Source organism: Pipra filicauda, unplaced genomic scaffold (genome assembly GCF_003945595.2).
Source record: "Pipra filicauda isolate LSUMZ 115617 unplaced genomic scaffold, ASM394559v2 scaffold54_size4384275_pilon, whole genome shotgun sequence".
Taxonomy (NCBI): domain Eukaryota; kingdom Metazoa; phylum Chordata; class Aves; order Passeriformes; family Pipridae; genus Pipra; species Pipra filicauda.
The window spans coordinates 3,325,966-3,342,670 of NW_024104698.1; the positions used below are offsets into that span (position 1 = coordinate 3,325,966).

Genomic DNA, 16,705 nt, shown 5'->3' on the forward strand with positions numbered 1-16,705 from the left:
GATGAGAGAAAACTGGACAAGGCCCAGTGAAGTTTAGTTATTTGGGGGTTTTTTTCGGCTATTTTTGTCACCAGAGGATCTGGATCCCAGGCAAAATGTAGAACATAAGTTTTGAGCTTCAGAAGTTAGGGTGCAATCCATGCAAGATGACCAAGCCGCAGCCCACAGATAAAATGAGCATGATGTAGAGTCAGAAGTCATGTTGAGCCAAGGCTAAGGGAAGGCAACATGATTTTTATGAACAAATAGAGTTTTTTTTCCAAAAAGAGGTGCAAGCCTATAAATACAACAGAACAGGATTTCTAACTCAAGGATCTACAGAGCATTCTGTATTCATGCACTGGTCTTGGATATCTGATTACATACACAGAAGCAGATGATATTTCAGTCCCAATACTCAAGTAATTCTGCTGCTGTTTAGGGCCAAACTAAAAGAACAATTAAAAAAAACCAAACCAAAACAAAACAAAAAAACCAAAAACCAACAACAAGAAAAACAAACAAAAACCAACCAAACAAAACCAAATTAAAATTAAAAAAAATCCAAACATGTAAGAAACCCCAAAAGAACATGAACACCCTCAAAACTCATGATCACATTCAGTGATATTAACGTCACATGAAGTTTTTTCACTATGTCAGCACTCAAAGATAAGTGACATAACATTATACCCTATAAGCAGAAAACAAAGTCATGAAGTGTTGAAAGGATGGAATAAGCCAGAAGCCAAGCTATATGCTCCCCTCAACTCCTCTCACTAGCTGCACGCTTTATGGCAGAATGTTTAATAATCTGATTGCATACTGTTTCTCCCACAGGCCTCTGCTTCATTTAGCATACCGGAAATGAGGAATCCATATTGTCCTTTTCTTTAAGTGGAAAATTCCAGCCCAACCTGTTACAGCTTGGCAAAGTTTCAAGCAATTAACAACAAGATGCTCTAAAAAGTAATGTAAGCAGCCAAAAGAGATGGAGCTATTATCTACTGGTAGTAAAGGCTGAATGTATTGCCAAATTTCAAATAGATCCAAGGTTCTCATCTATTTTCCATGATGGATTCTGATATAAGAAGAGATTAAAATCTTTCGAGTACTGGCAAATTCAATTTTTAATAGGCTTTAATAGCTCAACTACTTTACAGGCTAGCTACTTTACAGGATATTTCTGAGTGACGCATCTAGAAAAAAAGCTAAAATATGTCAATCTAAATGTCAAACTGTAGAGAAAGAAACTGTATTCCCCTGAAGACTTTGCAGGGAATTCTCTATAGCTGAACATTTTTTTCTGAGGAGCCTATTTTCTGCCTATAAGCCCTGCATAATCAAGAATTGCTATATTATAAGTAATTAGAACATATCATTACTACAGAAGGAAATACTGTTGGGGGGGTGTTATTAATTGCATCTTATAAATGATTCGCAGTGATACCCTTATCTAAAAAGAAATCGAAGTTGAAAACTGAAAATGGCTCCTACCACTGCCATACTCAAAGACCAGAATAAAACCAAGCAATGGCTAACTGAACTGTTAAATCAATCAAGTGATTTTATGCATTAGACTGAAGCAATTTAATAACAGCTATTCCAGCCTAAGATAATTTTCCAACAATGTCAGAGAAAATATGTATGAATTGATTTCTGCCATTCAGGTTGTATTTGTGTGTCTGAGATTAAAATAAGAATAATAATATTTGTCATTTACAATCATGCATTTTTATAGACTTGCAACACAAGTGAATTTAGCCATTAGAAAGATAACAGTGTCCATTGGCAGAAAATATGTAAACCAACAGCACACACATAAGCAGGTTTCTATATTTAATTTAACAATTATTCATTTTTCAAAATCTTTCCAAATTCACGCTAAAGATCTGAAAGATCACACATAGACACTTTATTAATGACGTCAGATCTATAAAGTTCAACGGAGGCAACAACAACAGAGAAAGAAATTCATGGTAGTGGAAACCTTAAGACATAAATTGACAGTTATTTCCATTCCCTAATCTGTATCAACATGCAGACATGTGCAGCGTTGCCTGCACAATGAGTGGTGGTAATAGATTCAAAAGCAGACTGGAGTAAAATGGGACAAATCAGTAATTCAAAACTGCTTCTATTTTTAAGGGGGTTAGTTCAGTTAATATTTTCTGAGTTTTATGAACCATTTCTTGGCTTATTCTACAAGAAAGAGCATAGATTATTAAACTGTAACTTTCATTTATTAATGTAGTGCAAGAAGAACATTAATACGCAACCGAAACAGTATTTAAAGAAATGCACATGAAGTTCATTAACACTTCTATTAATACTTCCAAAGAAATGAGAAATAGGATACCTTTCAACTAGATTTACACCACTGTAACGAAAATCCTTATACTCAGGTGGATTTTATTTGCCACAGAGACAGATCACTTGCAAGACTACCATTCACCTACAATATTTTCCCATATTTCCTCAGAATTCTTGGAATTTAAAAATAATCCTTTGAAATCAACAGAACAAAATAAAACCCCACCAAAATAACAGAACAGCCAAAACCTCCTCACTAAAATGATGCCAGGACATTAATTATAAATAACAATATTTAATTAACATATCATTAAAATATAAGTAACAATAATTAAACCCCAATAACAATCATAATAAACATTATTTATATTAAATAATTAGGCTAATAAAATATTAGCTTGCTAGCAGTTATTTCCCCTGAAAGGCTAACTTCTTACTGGATAATTAGGTAGAATGTGATTTTAAGGAAAAAAAAAAAGGACACGATTTTCTAATACATATCATATATTGTTAAAAGGTAAAATCAGGTACCATTTACATCAATGTATATTACATGGTTCTAGATTAACCTCTCACCTACTGATTTCATATTTGTTCTGTTTCAGATGTAATCACACCAAGCAAAGGCCATGTCCTGGTAGGGAGTATGCTAGACTTTCTGATGAGCAAGTGCAGTAGAACTATGGATGTAATAGCACTGTGCCTCCACAGATGTATTCTACCCATATTTTCAGGTTAAGAAGATATGTCCCTTCAGTGGTCCTCCTTTTAGGACCCCAAAAGATATTGCTGAAAAGACAACAAAAAAATTATCTCCATAAAGGAGACAACACCCTTCAAATTTCTGGGTGGTAAAAATTTAATATGGAAAATATAAAATTTGGCACGGACAAGACACCAGATGTCAAAGTACAAGGGAAGATGGAGATGCCCTTTGAAAAGAAAAATCTCTAATATATACATTCAGTCAGGATTTAAATTTCATTTTTCCATCGTTCTTTGAATTGGGAATATGAAAAAGTTGCGTCAGAAAATGATGGAGAGGTCTGCAACCCTGTGTGCCACAATACCACAGGGAGTTTGTGTCTTTGATAATGCAACTATGCAGCTTTGTACAAATCAAGGCTGCAGATGTGCCTACCATAAATGCACCTTCCCAGATATATGACTTCCTTCTTTTTTCCCCTTCAGTACCAGTGCATAAAATAACATAATAAATCTGGAAGCACAGTTTGATGTTATACTATACTGATGTTTAAGATATACTGTAAAAGATTAATAGTTTTGGTTATAAATATGCAGTGCATGCTCATCTTCTCTGAAACAGCTGAAGCATGTGAACATAATGAGCACCAAGTTCTGCATAGACTAAGCATATTCTGCTTGGGTTTTTTTCCTTTTGCAGAACAATCTCCTTGAAGATTTCAAGGACTGTATTGTATTTTAAGAGGGCTTTTGATGGATGGGAGTCAAACCACATTTACTTTGGCAAATCCACATTTTACTTTGTTACTGAACAAACTCTTATAGGCCTCAATTAGCCAAAGCAAAGCCTTATCTGATTTAATTAGACCACTAAGCTACTTTTGAAGGAAAATACTCAAAGTAGAAAACAGATATAAGTGAAAGGCAAAACAAAATCAGATGCAGCATGGAACAGCATGGACTTTGCACAGCTGTTTCCTGTTGTAGAAAGGCTTCTAGTGAAAGAAAACAGAGGCAATAGTGACAAAAATAGAGGCATTGAGCTCACCTGAGATAGATGATTTCATTTTCATGCCAGTATAGGTTTCTTTAAAACACTATTAATAGAAGCACTTTCCCTTAGAAACATGCCTAACTGGGATCTATCTAGTCCAATTTCAGTATTAGACCTTTTTTTCATCTGCATATGTTATGATTATACTTATTTTCATATAAAACCCCAAATGTTTAAAATGCAAATGCATTTCAGGCTTAGACTCAGCTTTTTCAGGCTATTGCCTAAGAAAACTCAAGTATTTCACATGAACTTATACATCAATAATCCAAAAAGATAAAACTAAGAAAATCTCAGAACCCGGACAAAAAAATATCCCGGTCTTAAACATTGCATTCATTACCCTTTCCAGCAATCCACCACTGAAATCCACCTTCATACTCAGCTTGAATCCCTCAAAGCAAAGTGAAAAAACAGGAGACACTGCAATTAGATTGAAGATTTAGATTTTCACAGAATCAGAGAATCATTTAAGTTGGAAAAGCCCTCCGAGATCGAGACCAATCTTTGACCAAACACCACCATGCCAACTAGACCCACAGCACAAGTGCCACGTCCAGTTGTTTTTTGAACACTTCCAGCAATGGTGACTCCACCAGTTTCCTGGGCAGCTCATTCCAAAGCTTGACAACCATTTCAGTTTTCCTAGGCTGCTTCAGTCAATAAAGAGCAAAGACACAAAGCTCCAGCACTGTGAACAATATGACTATATGGAAATGCTGACTCCACCACCTATCTGGGCAGTTTGTTCCAATGCTTGACAACCATTTCAGTGAAGAAATTCTTCCAGATATCCAACCTGAACCTCCCCTGGCACAACTTAAGGCCATTTCCTCTTGTTCTGTTGCTAGTTGCCTGGGAGAAGAGGCCAATCCCCACCTGGCTACGAACCCCTTTCAGGTAGTTGGAGAAAGCAATAAGGTCTCTCCTGAGCCACCTCTTTTCCAGGCTAAAAAGCCCAGCTCACTCAGCTGCTCCTCACATGACTTACTCTCCAGACCCTTCATCAGCTCTATTGCCTTTCTCTGGATACACTCCAGCACCTCCATGCTTCCCTGTAGTGAGGGGCCCAGAACTGGACACAGGACTCAACGTGTGGCCTCACCAGTGCTGACTACAGGGGGACAATCACTTTCCTGGTCCTGCTGGCCACGCTATTCTTGATACAGGCCAGGATGCCATTGGCCTTCTTGGCCACCTGGGCACACTGCTGGTTCACGTTCAGATAGCTGACGACCAGCTACCCCAGATCCTTTTCCACTGGGCCTCTTTCAGGCACTCTTCCCCCTGCCTGTAGTGCTGTAGGGGGTTGTTTTGACTGAAGTCCAGAACCCAGCACTTCACTTTACTGAACCTCGTATCAGTGGCCTTGGCACATCGATCCAGCCTGTCCAGATCCCTCCGCAGAGCCTTTCTAGCCTCCAGCAGATCCAGCAGAGAACACTCATGCCCAACTTAGCATCCTCTGCAAATTTACTGAGAGTGTACTTCATCCCCTCACCCAGATGATCGATAAAGAAATTAAACAGGACTGCACCCAGTACAGAGCCACCACTAGTGACTAGATGCAGCACTCAGCTACTTAGCTTTGGACAGCAGATCTAAACTACCAGATATAAACTTACCAGTCTACAAAGTCTCAGAGGGGGAAGGGTTAAAGTATCAGGATGGGGGCGAGAAGGGGAAGAGAAGCATAGTATTTTGTTCCCATCACCATTGGAGCAAACTCCATTTTTATTTCCATGGAACACACAATAAAATGACCATATGAAAGAAAAAAAAAATATCCTTTTTTATGAATCAAAGTAGTTTTAAAAGAAAAAAAAAACTTGTAATGTCCACTTAGTAAGAAATTACCAGTAAAGCTTCATGAGATGCATAGGAAGCACACTGATGACTGGAGCTTAGAGAAGCACAGTTACCATACTCTGGGTAAGTTAGGATGCGGAATATGTACATCACAGCTTAATCATCTTTGGACCTTAAAAATTAAATCTTGCACAGCATGAACAGCAAAACTATAGCAGCAAAAGGGTTTCTTGGAGTTCTAAACAATATTTTAAGATAATTCAATAAAAAAGCATTTAATGGGAGCAAGGGGTAAATGGGATTGGAGCCTTAACAATATTAACAGGTTTGTAGAAACAGCCACGTCCACCCAAAAGCAAAATCAAAGTGATAGTTATGTTATAATCATCAACACAGAAAGTCTCTCTGCATGCTAAGCCTTTGTACTTACGATATATACCTCTGCACCAGATGTAAAATCTGGCTCCCCTTTTCTGGTCTGTACACTTGTGTATGATTTGTTTTCTGCCCATGTGCCATGCAGAAGATTAGCAATGAGAAATCTAAACTTTAATTTGTGCATCATGAGCTGTATTCACTCCTGGAATGTTAGCTTCTTTTGTAACTTGCATTTCTCATAAAAAATGTTTGTTAGGCTTTGCATTAAATGCATTTGAAAATAGACAGATGTTAGTTAGCAACGGTAGATGAAATATAATCAAGAAATTTGTCTTTAAGACAGTATCCTGCCAACCTAAACCTGAACAATGCCACCCTGACATCTTTCTTGTTACTGTTGGGTATTAAAATAAAGCCTCCATGGTCCACCTCACACCACTTAACTGTCAGGAGCATGAATTACTGTAGCAGGTGGGCTAGTGTGGTTTTAAAAGCAATGTAATACAATCAACTGTACAATATCAGATTTCAAGGAATGCAAAAGACATCTAGAGCAGAGGCTGATCCTTAAGCAATCCTAATACTGGCATTAAAGCATTCAAGATCCCACTGGGACCATTTTATCTTTTGACCTCAGGCTTTAATTGAAACTTTAAACAAAATATATTACCTACTTAATACAGCTGAGTTGGACTCTGGTCTTTGTAGTGCAAGTTGCCATGCCAAGTAAATTAATCTGTGTAACCTTAGCATGTACTTTTTAATTTACATCAAAGAAATACGACATAGAGAAAATAAATACCAAGCCAACGTTATACAGCTTGTTGAATAATTATTTTGATTCTAGTTTTAGAGTTTCAATTTTTAGCTGTTCTGAGTTCTTTAAAAAAAAAAAAAAAGAAAATGTTTTATTTCTTGGTGCAAAGCCAGAGAAACATATGGTTTCCTTAGTTGAGTTTTTGCACACCTGGCAAAATAAATCATAGCAACAGGAGACTAAAATCTTCCCTGTAACTTTTCATATGCACAAACGTAGAACATCTGATGCCGGTATTCCAGCCCTGTCTTTTGTACCATGAATAAAACGCAAAGTCAAATGGATGGCCTGCTTCTTGAGCCCCAGTACTTCTTTTTCCCTTAAAGAGGCAAATTATTTAGCGTTTTAAAGGATGAGATTCTGTCAGGCAGACTGACACACCAGAGGAATGAGTCACTAGGCTTGTCAGACCAAAAGGCCAATAGAAGCAAGCACAGGAAAAGAAGTGTAATGCAAACAGGGAAAGCAGGTGGTATAAAGGCTTAGCACTGCTAGAGTGTTAATGCTACTCCACTCAAGAGTGCTGGAGTTCAAACCTCATTCAGTTTAAACAGTTCATCTCCTGTTTATTCTCTTTCAAGTAGGACATGGAAATCATACAGGGGAAAAAAAATTCAAAAAAGTTGTTCAAATATATGATTGAATAATTATTAAAAATTAGAGGAAGCACTGTTTTCTTATATCATTTGCCAATATGTGGCAATATGTGTGCCACTCAACCAAGTAGAGAGATTGCCAGAGACTAAGAATACCTTAACCACAATAACAACCACAGCAGATAATCCTAAAACTGTAACTATTCTTGGATTTCATGACAAGCTGTGACAACTTTTTCCACATGTAGGGAAATGGGGAAGGACTACTTCCTTCTACTAGTTCCCAAGCAGATGGGGAGCACTCCCCAGTTTCTCCCCCTTCCTTCCCACCAATGAGCATACAGTGAGTGGGCACAGCTCAGTCAGGTTTATATGGATGCAAGTGCACAAGACAGGACTGGCCTATTTCAGTTCCACTAGTCTCCCTTTTAAAGGCGAGAAGTAGGCAGACAAGTTTATAAAATGCTGTTTATCAAAGAAAGTGTTATAGTGAACATGTTTATAATTTTGTCTTGAACATTAAAACAGAAATAAACAATCCAGTTGGCCTTCTGATACTCAGTGACACAGTACGAGCTGCAAAGTGGATGCACGCCTGATAAGGGATGCAGTTGCCTTGTTCTCCTATCACACCCAATGCAAAGAAATGACTGAATAGGTATTTAGGATTTATCTCACCCAACTTAAGCTACTAAGTCTAAGCTAGTCATTTCAGCTCCTTTTAGAGTAAAAGTATGCTTGCAGGGGATTATTTTTATAATCTAAAATAGATGTCTAAGTCAGACAGGCTTCATTAGTCCCCAGAGAAACTATAAAGAAGCACAGCTACCTAGCTCTGTCTTGTCATCTAACCTTTATACTATTATAGGTAGGAGAGACTAACTGCAGTCATGTAGGCTTATGTAGACACATATAGGACAGCTTTGAACAAATCAGTCTGAGTTCTGTTAATATAGCTGCACTGTATTCAATTTAAGTCACTATCCAACTCATTATGCAGCCTCTTGGATTGCCTTTGCAGCATAACCTACAAGCAACACCTCAGCAACCAGCGTGAAGCAATTTCTGTTTTCCCTGCAGCAGCTGCCATCACAATAGCAACCAAAACACAAATATATCCTATGTTAATGATAAGCTAAACTTCACAGAGCTCCATAAGGGGCTAAGGTACACTCATAGCTTGTTATGCCACTAGGACATCCGTGAAGTGCTGGTAGCTGCATAAAGGAAGTAGAAGCTGGAATACGGGCTAAGGAAGAGAGTGAGGAAATACAGCAGAAGCCAAGCCCGGGCAAAGGACTTGAGCTAGTCTTTGTGTTCACTAAGGTTTTGTGAGTTAATAAATGCAAATCCCAGGAACAGAGTGAACTTGGATGTCATGGACAGTGCTTACAAAGGAAGTTGAGAAATGCCTCCTGAACCTAAAAAAGTAACCAATGGGCAAAAAAAACCAAAAACCTGAGAAACTTATAGGTCACAGTGGTTCTAAAGGGAACATCTATTCATGGGAAAAGAAAAAGGGTGGCACAGGCCCGCTTTGTAATGGGACAACCATCATGCTAGAAACAGTGTTGGTTTAATTTTTCAAATTTTATAGTTCTGAGGAACACTTTGATCAGAATTATGAAATACATATCTGCACTAAAGAGGGTAGTCAAACTTCGGAGGATTTGCTCAAGCACTGCAGTGGTCCTGAAATTAGCTCAGTTGGTCAGAGCATGATGCTTAATAACGCCAAGGTTGCAGGTTCAATCCCCATAGGGGCCATTCACTTAAAAGTTGGACTCAATGATCCTTGTGGATCCCTTCTGACTCAGAATAATCTGTGAAATATAACGCAAGAGTACTTCAGCAGTCACTATAGGTGTGACTGCAGTGATACCTATACTACAACAGCAGTTGTAGTATAGAACCGATAAAACAATAATTTCACTAAGACTCACTATGAACAAAAGTACATGAAGTAACCAATTTGTCCGTTTTACAGATTTTAGCCCTTGGTATCAATCTGATAAAGTTCATTATCCATGGAGAAGTAACTCTCCATTGAACCATATGAACTGCTAAGGAAGTGTTTAGACTGTTACTGACATTAAATGCTTTGTCACTATGACAAGAGAAGAACTTAGTTTAGCATTTACATCTACATTTTTCAAATATGTAGCATCAATTACAACTACAATTTTACTTTTTCCCTGTGCCCTAGTACTTTTAAGGTGCTACTAAAAGATGCCTTTCCTGAATAAGTAGAGAAGAGTGAGTGGTGCCTCCTTTCAACAACTGTGTCAAACCAATTGGTATCAACCAATACATTCCCTTATACATTAGGCATTGGTGGGGGGAACCACAAAAAAAGCCCACACGCTTCCTGTTGACCCTAATTGTTTCCACACAGATTTTTAATTGCTTTACTTTGAACTACTTTAAAGTAAAGGTTCTTACATCCTTTTCTGTCCAAGAGAGGACCTCACAGAGTACTGGGCCAGACACTTAAGTTGCTTAGCAGAAACACATGTCCTTTCAGAGAAAATTCCACTTAAAAACATCTCTGGAGCAATAAGAATCTACCCTCTTGTTTACAGACCTGAGTACTAAAAAGAGTAATTAATATTTTCTTCTTTCTTTTATCTGTTTAATGTATCCTGTATAAAGATGTGATGTAGAATATGAGGAGCTGAAATTAAATAAAACACCTCACAGCAAAATTGATGTTTTTTTCAGTACTCAAGAGACTCCTCTAAAATTTTGAAGGACAGATAGCTGGAAGAAGAATTCTCCCATTGTAGATGTCTAACCAAAAGTCCATCAGCTGGGAAATAAGTTTTTCGCACAACTTAAAAAAAAGAGTCCAACTGCCTCTGTGGGCCTGTTTGGACACCTTGTTGGTTTGAAAGACAATTCAAAAACTAATTCCCCACACTAAATTTTACGTTATAATCAATCTCACTTCATTTTTTATAAAGTTTCAAAGATATATGAGAGATCTAAAAAAAAAACCAAAACACAACATCAAGTATGAATTGCACATTGGGCCTCCAAGATAGTGGACGAGAAATTCTGGAGGCAGAGAAAAGCACTAATCCACACATTCTAAATGTAAAACTGCTGCATTGACACTCTTCAAGATACCCAGTATCTAATAATCTCATCATTTATTGTGCCTTATCCAGCACTGCAGTTACTGACATTTAAGCTCTGAACCTAGTTTGGCTTGTATCTACTGAAGGTAATTATTTTAGGGGTTTATTAGCTAATTCATTTGAGCACCAGTTGCCTGGCTAAGCTCTTTTGTTTCACCCTGCCTGACTCCTCAGATATTATTCTGAAGCACTAACAATGCACTTACCCATCATGTTATACAAGCTCTGTGGTGCAAACTGCCTTGGCATTTTCTGTACTGCTTCTTTGTAAACCATAAGGGCATCCTGAAAAGAGACACACAAGCAGGAAAGCACAAATTTCAAAAGTATACTTTCACATATAAAGTAAAACCAAACTATCTTCCTTCCCAAATGAATGGTGCAAAGAGAAAACACAACAGTATCATAAATATCACACAAAGTTCGAATTTCTCCTTTAAAGAGTTTTTTTTACCTGAATTTTACCAAATTCAGTGAAGCTTATTGACAAGAGATCAGATTAGTTCCAATATTGCATCTCTTTTCCCAGGCAGAAGTAACATTTTTTTTATACCCCTTAATGACTGATGAGTTTATAAACAGATATAAAATTCTGCAGGCTGTCAAAGAATATGGAGTAATATCAAATTGCAGACAAAGAACTTTCTGACGAAAAAGCTACACTAAGTGACCTAAAAATAAAGAAATCATTGTCTACTGCCAAGTAATAACAAAACATAATCCTCACAACTGAAGTCTGCTCCACAGAAAAAAATGAGGTGCACTATAAAGTCAAGAATGTCAAAACAGGAATCTCTTTGCAAATATGCTGTACCTTAAATTACTTGATCACATATTTACTCATTCAGTACTTTGGATGGTTACTGGTCAGTCTGTTAGCTCTGCATCAAACAGTCACAGCTTATGAAGGCTGAAATATGCTTGAAAAGAACCTAAATGTATGATCAAATCAAGAATGCAACAACCACCAAGCAGAAATATGATGTTTTATATTCCTAAAGTCCCTCCAGGTATTGAGGTGCAAGGGATTTTAAGAATCTAAACCATCCAGCTCTACACTGTATCAGCTGTGCAGAAAACATGCATGTGTGCATTAGCCGTCTGTGTTTTAACCAATTAGTAGCAGCCATCTGACAGAGCTGGATGCAGCAGACAGATGACACAGAATCTGCAGAGCTTGTGCATGCCTAATCTTAAACAGCTGAGGTAACTGTCATGGTCAGGAACACTTGTATGGATCAAAACCATGCACAACTCCTGTTTCTGAAGTATGCCTGGCAATGCCAGGAGAGAATGCCTTTATTTTAAATACTGCCAAAGGTCAAAACTAAAGTGAATGTCCAGTTTTAGGAAATTCATCAGGGAAAATGGAAAGGAATCACAACAGTCACATTCACACGTGTAAATGAGATGGGATGGCTTAGGTGTAGCATATGGTTACATTAAAAATATCCAACCCACTTTAGCACTTAGGTCAAGTTATCTGAAAATAGCACATAGCGGGATGTTTTTAATCACTGAAGTTTTAAATTGTTTCAACTGGGTCTTATTTTTGGAGACTCAAAAGCAAACATAATTGCATTTTTCCAGCTAAGGATGGACTTACTCTGTTTTGAATTATAAAGCCAGTACACTTTAGGTTGACTGGCCTGTAGTCAGGTTATATTCTTTGCATACCAGCTACAGGTACAAAGGTAAAACCAATGAATTTACACATATCAGATGTGACCACTACTGATGTTGACTCTAACATGAGAATATCACACTGCTAATTAATACCATCACACCTGTGGCTGTGGAGACTAAATATTGTCTGTAGAGAACGCTAATCTTGATTTGGTGAAATGTGTGCCTGTGATGTATTTTGAAAGTCTAGGTGGAAGCAGTAGATATTATTTATGTATGAATGTTTTATCATGATATTATAGACAAATCTGGAGTCTTACCTCATAGTGTCCTTGTTCATGAAAAAGTTTTCCTAAGTTATAAAGACAGCTGGTAACAGAGCTTTTATGAGCATGAGGATCTTTCAGATTTTCATCAGGGATCTCTGAGCACTTCACAAAAGTCCTCCTGGCTTCCTCTGTCTTCCCTTGGTTCATCAAGATGATACCAGTATTTAAATAGGCAGCTGTGAAGAGGGAAAAAATGTTACTTTCAATGGAGTTCTGTTATGCTTTATCTACTGTTTTAATTCAAAGTAGCATCTGGTAGAAATCCTATGGTTATCTAATTTTGTTTTCTGTAATACAGATCATATATTATTATTATAGATAAGCATATAATGAATATGTGAACATATGAGAGGTAAAAGTACAGAGACAAAGGAAAGAAGAAAGTGGCCATAAAGACTGAGTAAGGAGGGAAGGAAACAATGGTTAGGCAGGGTACTCCATTTCATTTCTCTTATTAGGACTGTATCAAGCAATAACACGATTGCTTGAAATGTTACAGAAAATATACATATACATTAATACGTATAAGATTTAATACTGAAGGTACAAAAGTCTCAGCAATCTTAAAAATCACCTACTTAATTTTAGAACCAATCACTGGCAACATCCCAATGATTATTCTCCATTTTCCCCAGCAAAGAAAGGAAAAATGAAAGGACTTCAAAAATATTTGTATTATTTACTCATGCATACCATAAATACCAGGGAGTGGCTGTAAGGAACAGTAAACAAGTGCCCGAAAATTTGGGCAGTAGTGGCTCAACATCCCAGATAAGAAGTATTTTAAGTTCTAGTTATGCTTCTGAGTTTAACTCATTATGTGCTTCTTCCTTGTACCACACTAAACATAGTTATTTACTAATAAACACTTGCTTTCAAGTGCACAATTTCACCTTTTGCTTTCTGAATTAAAAACTTCTGAAAAAAAAGGAAGTGTTATCAAAGAGTAGGAAAATTTTCTATAAAACTATAGTCAATATTATACAACCTTGTATAGTTGAAATACTTACAAGCTAGTGTGGGTCTGCTTCCAATTGCCAGTTTATAATAATGCAATGCCTCTGAAAACCTGCTGTTTTCCTGAAGGAGTAATCCTCTGCATAAGGGAAAAAAAATAAAAAGAAAATCAGAAAAGAAAGTGAGGTTACTACAAAGAGTAACTTGAAAACAAATATTGAAAACAAAACTCAAGTAACAAAGAAAAATATGCTGACTGGTATTTCAGACATTTAACCACTCTCTTAATAACAATTCAGTGCAAAAATTATTTTGTGAAAAATATGAATTCAAAGACATCAGGCGCATTCATATGACTTTTAAAAAGCAGATCTTAACTGCAGAAGTCTTGACTTTATTGGAAACCAGAAGATTCATTTTCTCATTTGAGAAAACATTAGCTTGTGAGATTTTTTTAAAGTGGCTAGAGTATGATGGAGGTATTTTTAAGTCATTCAAGTTTAGCCTGTCATCTTTTCTTGACTTGAAATAAGCAGGTCTTTTTCAAATGCATGATAAAGTTAACCACCTAGCACTTGATATGTGTCACATAAACCAGTCCCCTTGTTGAGCAACTGCACTAGATTGCTTCCTGTACAGCTAAGCACCTACAACAGTTACACTTTTCCTGCATTATTTATGTTCTAAGCAATTTTACTAACTGAAGAGATATTAAAAATTATACTGAATACTTTCAGTTCCATAACACATGGACTTTAATTTAGCTTTTAAGACAAACATCCTTGTGAATTACAATTTACACCAGCCAGCCACCCACAAATTTCTGAGAAATAAGTGGTCTGGAGACCATTGACATGAATGCACATTATATGCTTAAATGAAGGCACAAAGCATTACAGTGTTCCCAAAGTTTTAGAAGACTGAAAAAAGCATATACAAATATATTAAAACCAGAAGGATTTAAAAATCCTTAAAAACTAGTAATTTCAGAGTGGAGACTCAGACCTTATTATCCAGGGATAAATGTCCCTTGTCATATAACTCAACAACAACCCCATGCAGTGCTACAGGCTGGGGACTGAGTGGCTGGAGAGCAGCCAGGCAGAAAGGGACCTGAGAGTCTGGACTGACAGGAATCTGAACAGGAGCCAGCAGTGTGCCCAGGTGGCCAAGAAGGCCAATGGCATCCTGGCCTGGATCAGGAACAGTGTGGCCAGCAGGACCAGGGAAGTGACTCTTCCCCTGGTGAGGCCACACCTGGAGTATGTGTCCAGCTCTGGTCCCCTCAGTTCAGGAAGGATATTGAGGTGCTGGAGCAGGTCCAAAGAGGAGCAACAAGGCTGGTGAAGGGACTTGAGCACAAGTCCTATGAGAAGAGGCTGAGGGAGCTGGGGTTGTTTAGCCTGGAGAAGAGAAGGCTCAAGGGAGACCTCACCACTCTCTACAACTATCTGAAAGGAGGTTGTAGCCAGGTGGGCGTAGGTCTCTTCTCCCAGGCAACAGCAGTAGGACAAGAGGGCTCAGTCTTAAGGTCTGCCAGGGGAGGTTTAGTTTAGACATTAAGAAGAAATTCTTTACAGAGACAGTGATCAGGCATTGGAATGGACTGACCAGTGAGGTAGTGGATTCACTATCCCTGGAGGTTTTTAAGATGAGACCAGATGTGGCACTTAGTGCCATGGTCTAGTAACCATGGCAGTGTTGGATAAAGTGTTGGACTTGATGATCTTGGAGGTCTTTTCCAACCTGGTTGATTCTATGATTTTAGGAACTCAAAATACCCAGGAAAATGTGGCTATTTCTGTTAGATGGGAGCAGTATCACATTTATTTGTAGTTTCTCTAACCTCCAGAAATTTTCTTCCTCTATGTTTTTATCTGCTGATAGCTTTTTGAACCGCAAAGAGCTTAGACCTCTTCCATCTCCAGTCACTAATCAGAAAAGATTTTTTTATCCTTCAACATGTCAGAAAATGACCAGTAATTAGAATTAGACCAGTAAACTTCAGGGGAAGAAAAGAGAAGGGCAGTTATCTAAAGAAATAACCACCATTCATGTTGTTTGCTTCCTTGGGTTAGGATTTCACAGAATGGAGGAATATATCCTCTTTTTCTTGTAATCTATCCTATCAACACCACATGACCTCACTTTGAAACTCTCCCAATTAACTTCAGATTAGGTAGTAAATCACTTTTAATATTAACAGAACCTACATTTAGTTAGTACTTGCAGTAATGTGAGCAATGATGGAGTAACATTCAGGATACCTTTTGGCGTGGCACCACGCTTTGTAACTACTGTTAAGTATCTTGCAAATAGCAAGAGGTATGATCATGTGGATAGAAATAACATGTTCTAAATTTTCTAGAACCTGAATCTTGTTTACAGTAAAAATTTTTATAGACTGTCATTACTTCAAGGAAAATTAATTATGATATTTTGATCCTGTTTTCTATTGACAGCAGTACAATTAATAGAAAAAATAAATGAGGTGTCTGGTCTGACATTTAAGCTGCTTCTTAATTTTTTAAAAAGCAAACCCACACAAATTTAGAACCATTTATCAAAGAAATTCCATTCTTATTTTAGTTTTGGAATAAATAATTTAACATACTAAGAAAAGTAACAATATTTGGTCAACTTCAACAACACAAATTACTTTGGTAAGTGTACAACATTTGTGGTTTGGGATTAAAATAACTTATTTGCAATTATTACAAATTAATCTTCTGTGTTCACTGCATGCTCTAATAGTGACACTCTTGATTAATTACTTGATACTTCAGGGTGGGTTTTTTTCTACTTCTCTTCCAAAAGACCTTTTCTCTTTTATCTGTTTCCATTAACAGTCAGTCTGCCTATCAGTCTCTCTCACTCTCTCTTGCATATATATAACACAAGCTGCTGAGACGCAAGACTGCGCGCTGAATTCCAGCAAATAGTTTTTTATTTATATTGTTATGAGGTTTGGTAGAAGAAAGAGAAAAAGAAGAGGGATATAA

The 16,705-nt window shown here is 37.3% G+C and overlaps 1 protein-coding gene across 3 annotated transcripts in view; it reads right to left on the reverse strand.

The window, feature by feature from the left end:
* Positions 1–16,705, reverse strand: part of TMTC2 (transmembrane O-mannosyltransferase targeting cadherins 2) — a 288,272-nt gene that overhangs the window by 99,628 nt on the left and 171,939 nt on the right. For all 3 annotated transcript variants that reach the window (XM_039387275.1, XM_027744691.2, XM_027744692.2), the window contains exons 5-7: positions 13,757–13,842; positions 12,738–12,922; positions 10,998–11,076 (exon numbers count right to left, since the gene is read on the reverse strand). In XM_039387275.1, coding sequence (XP_039243209.1) covers positions 10,998–11,076; positions 12,738–12,922; positions 13,757–13,842 — 350 coding nt within the window. The remainder of the gene's footprint in view (positions 1–10,997; positions 11,077–12,737; positions 12,923–13,756; positions 13,843–16,705) is intronic.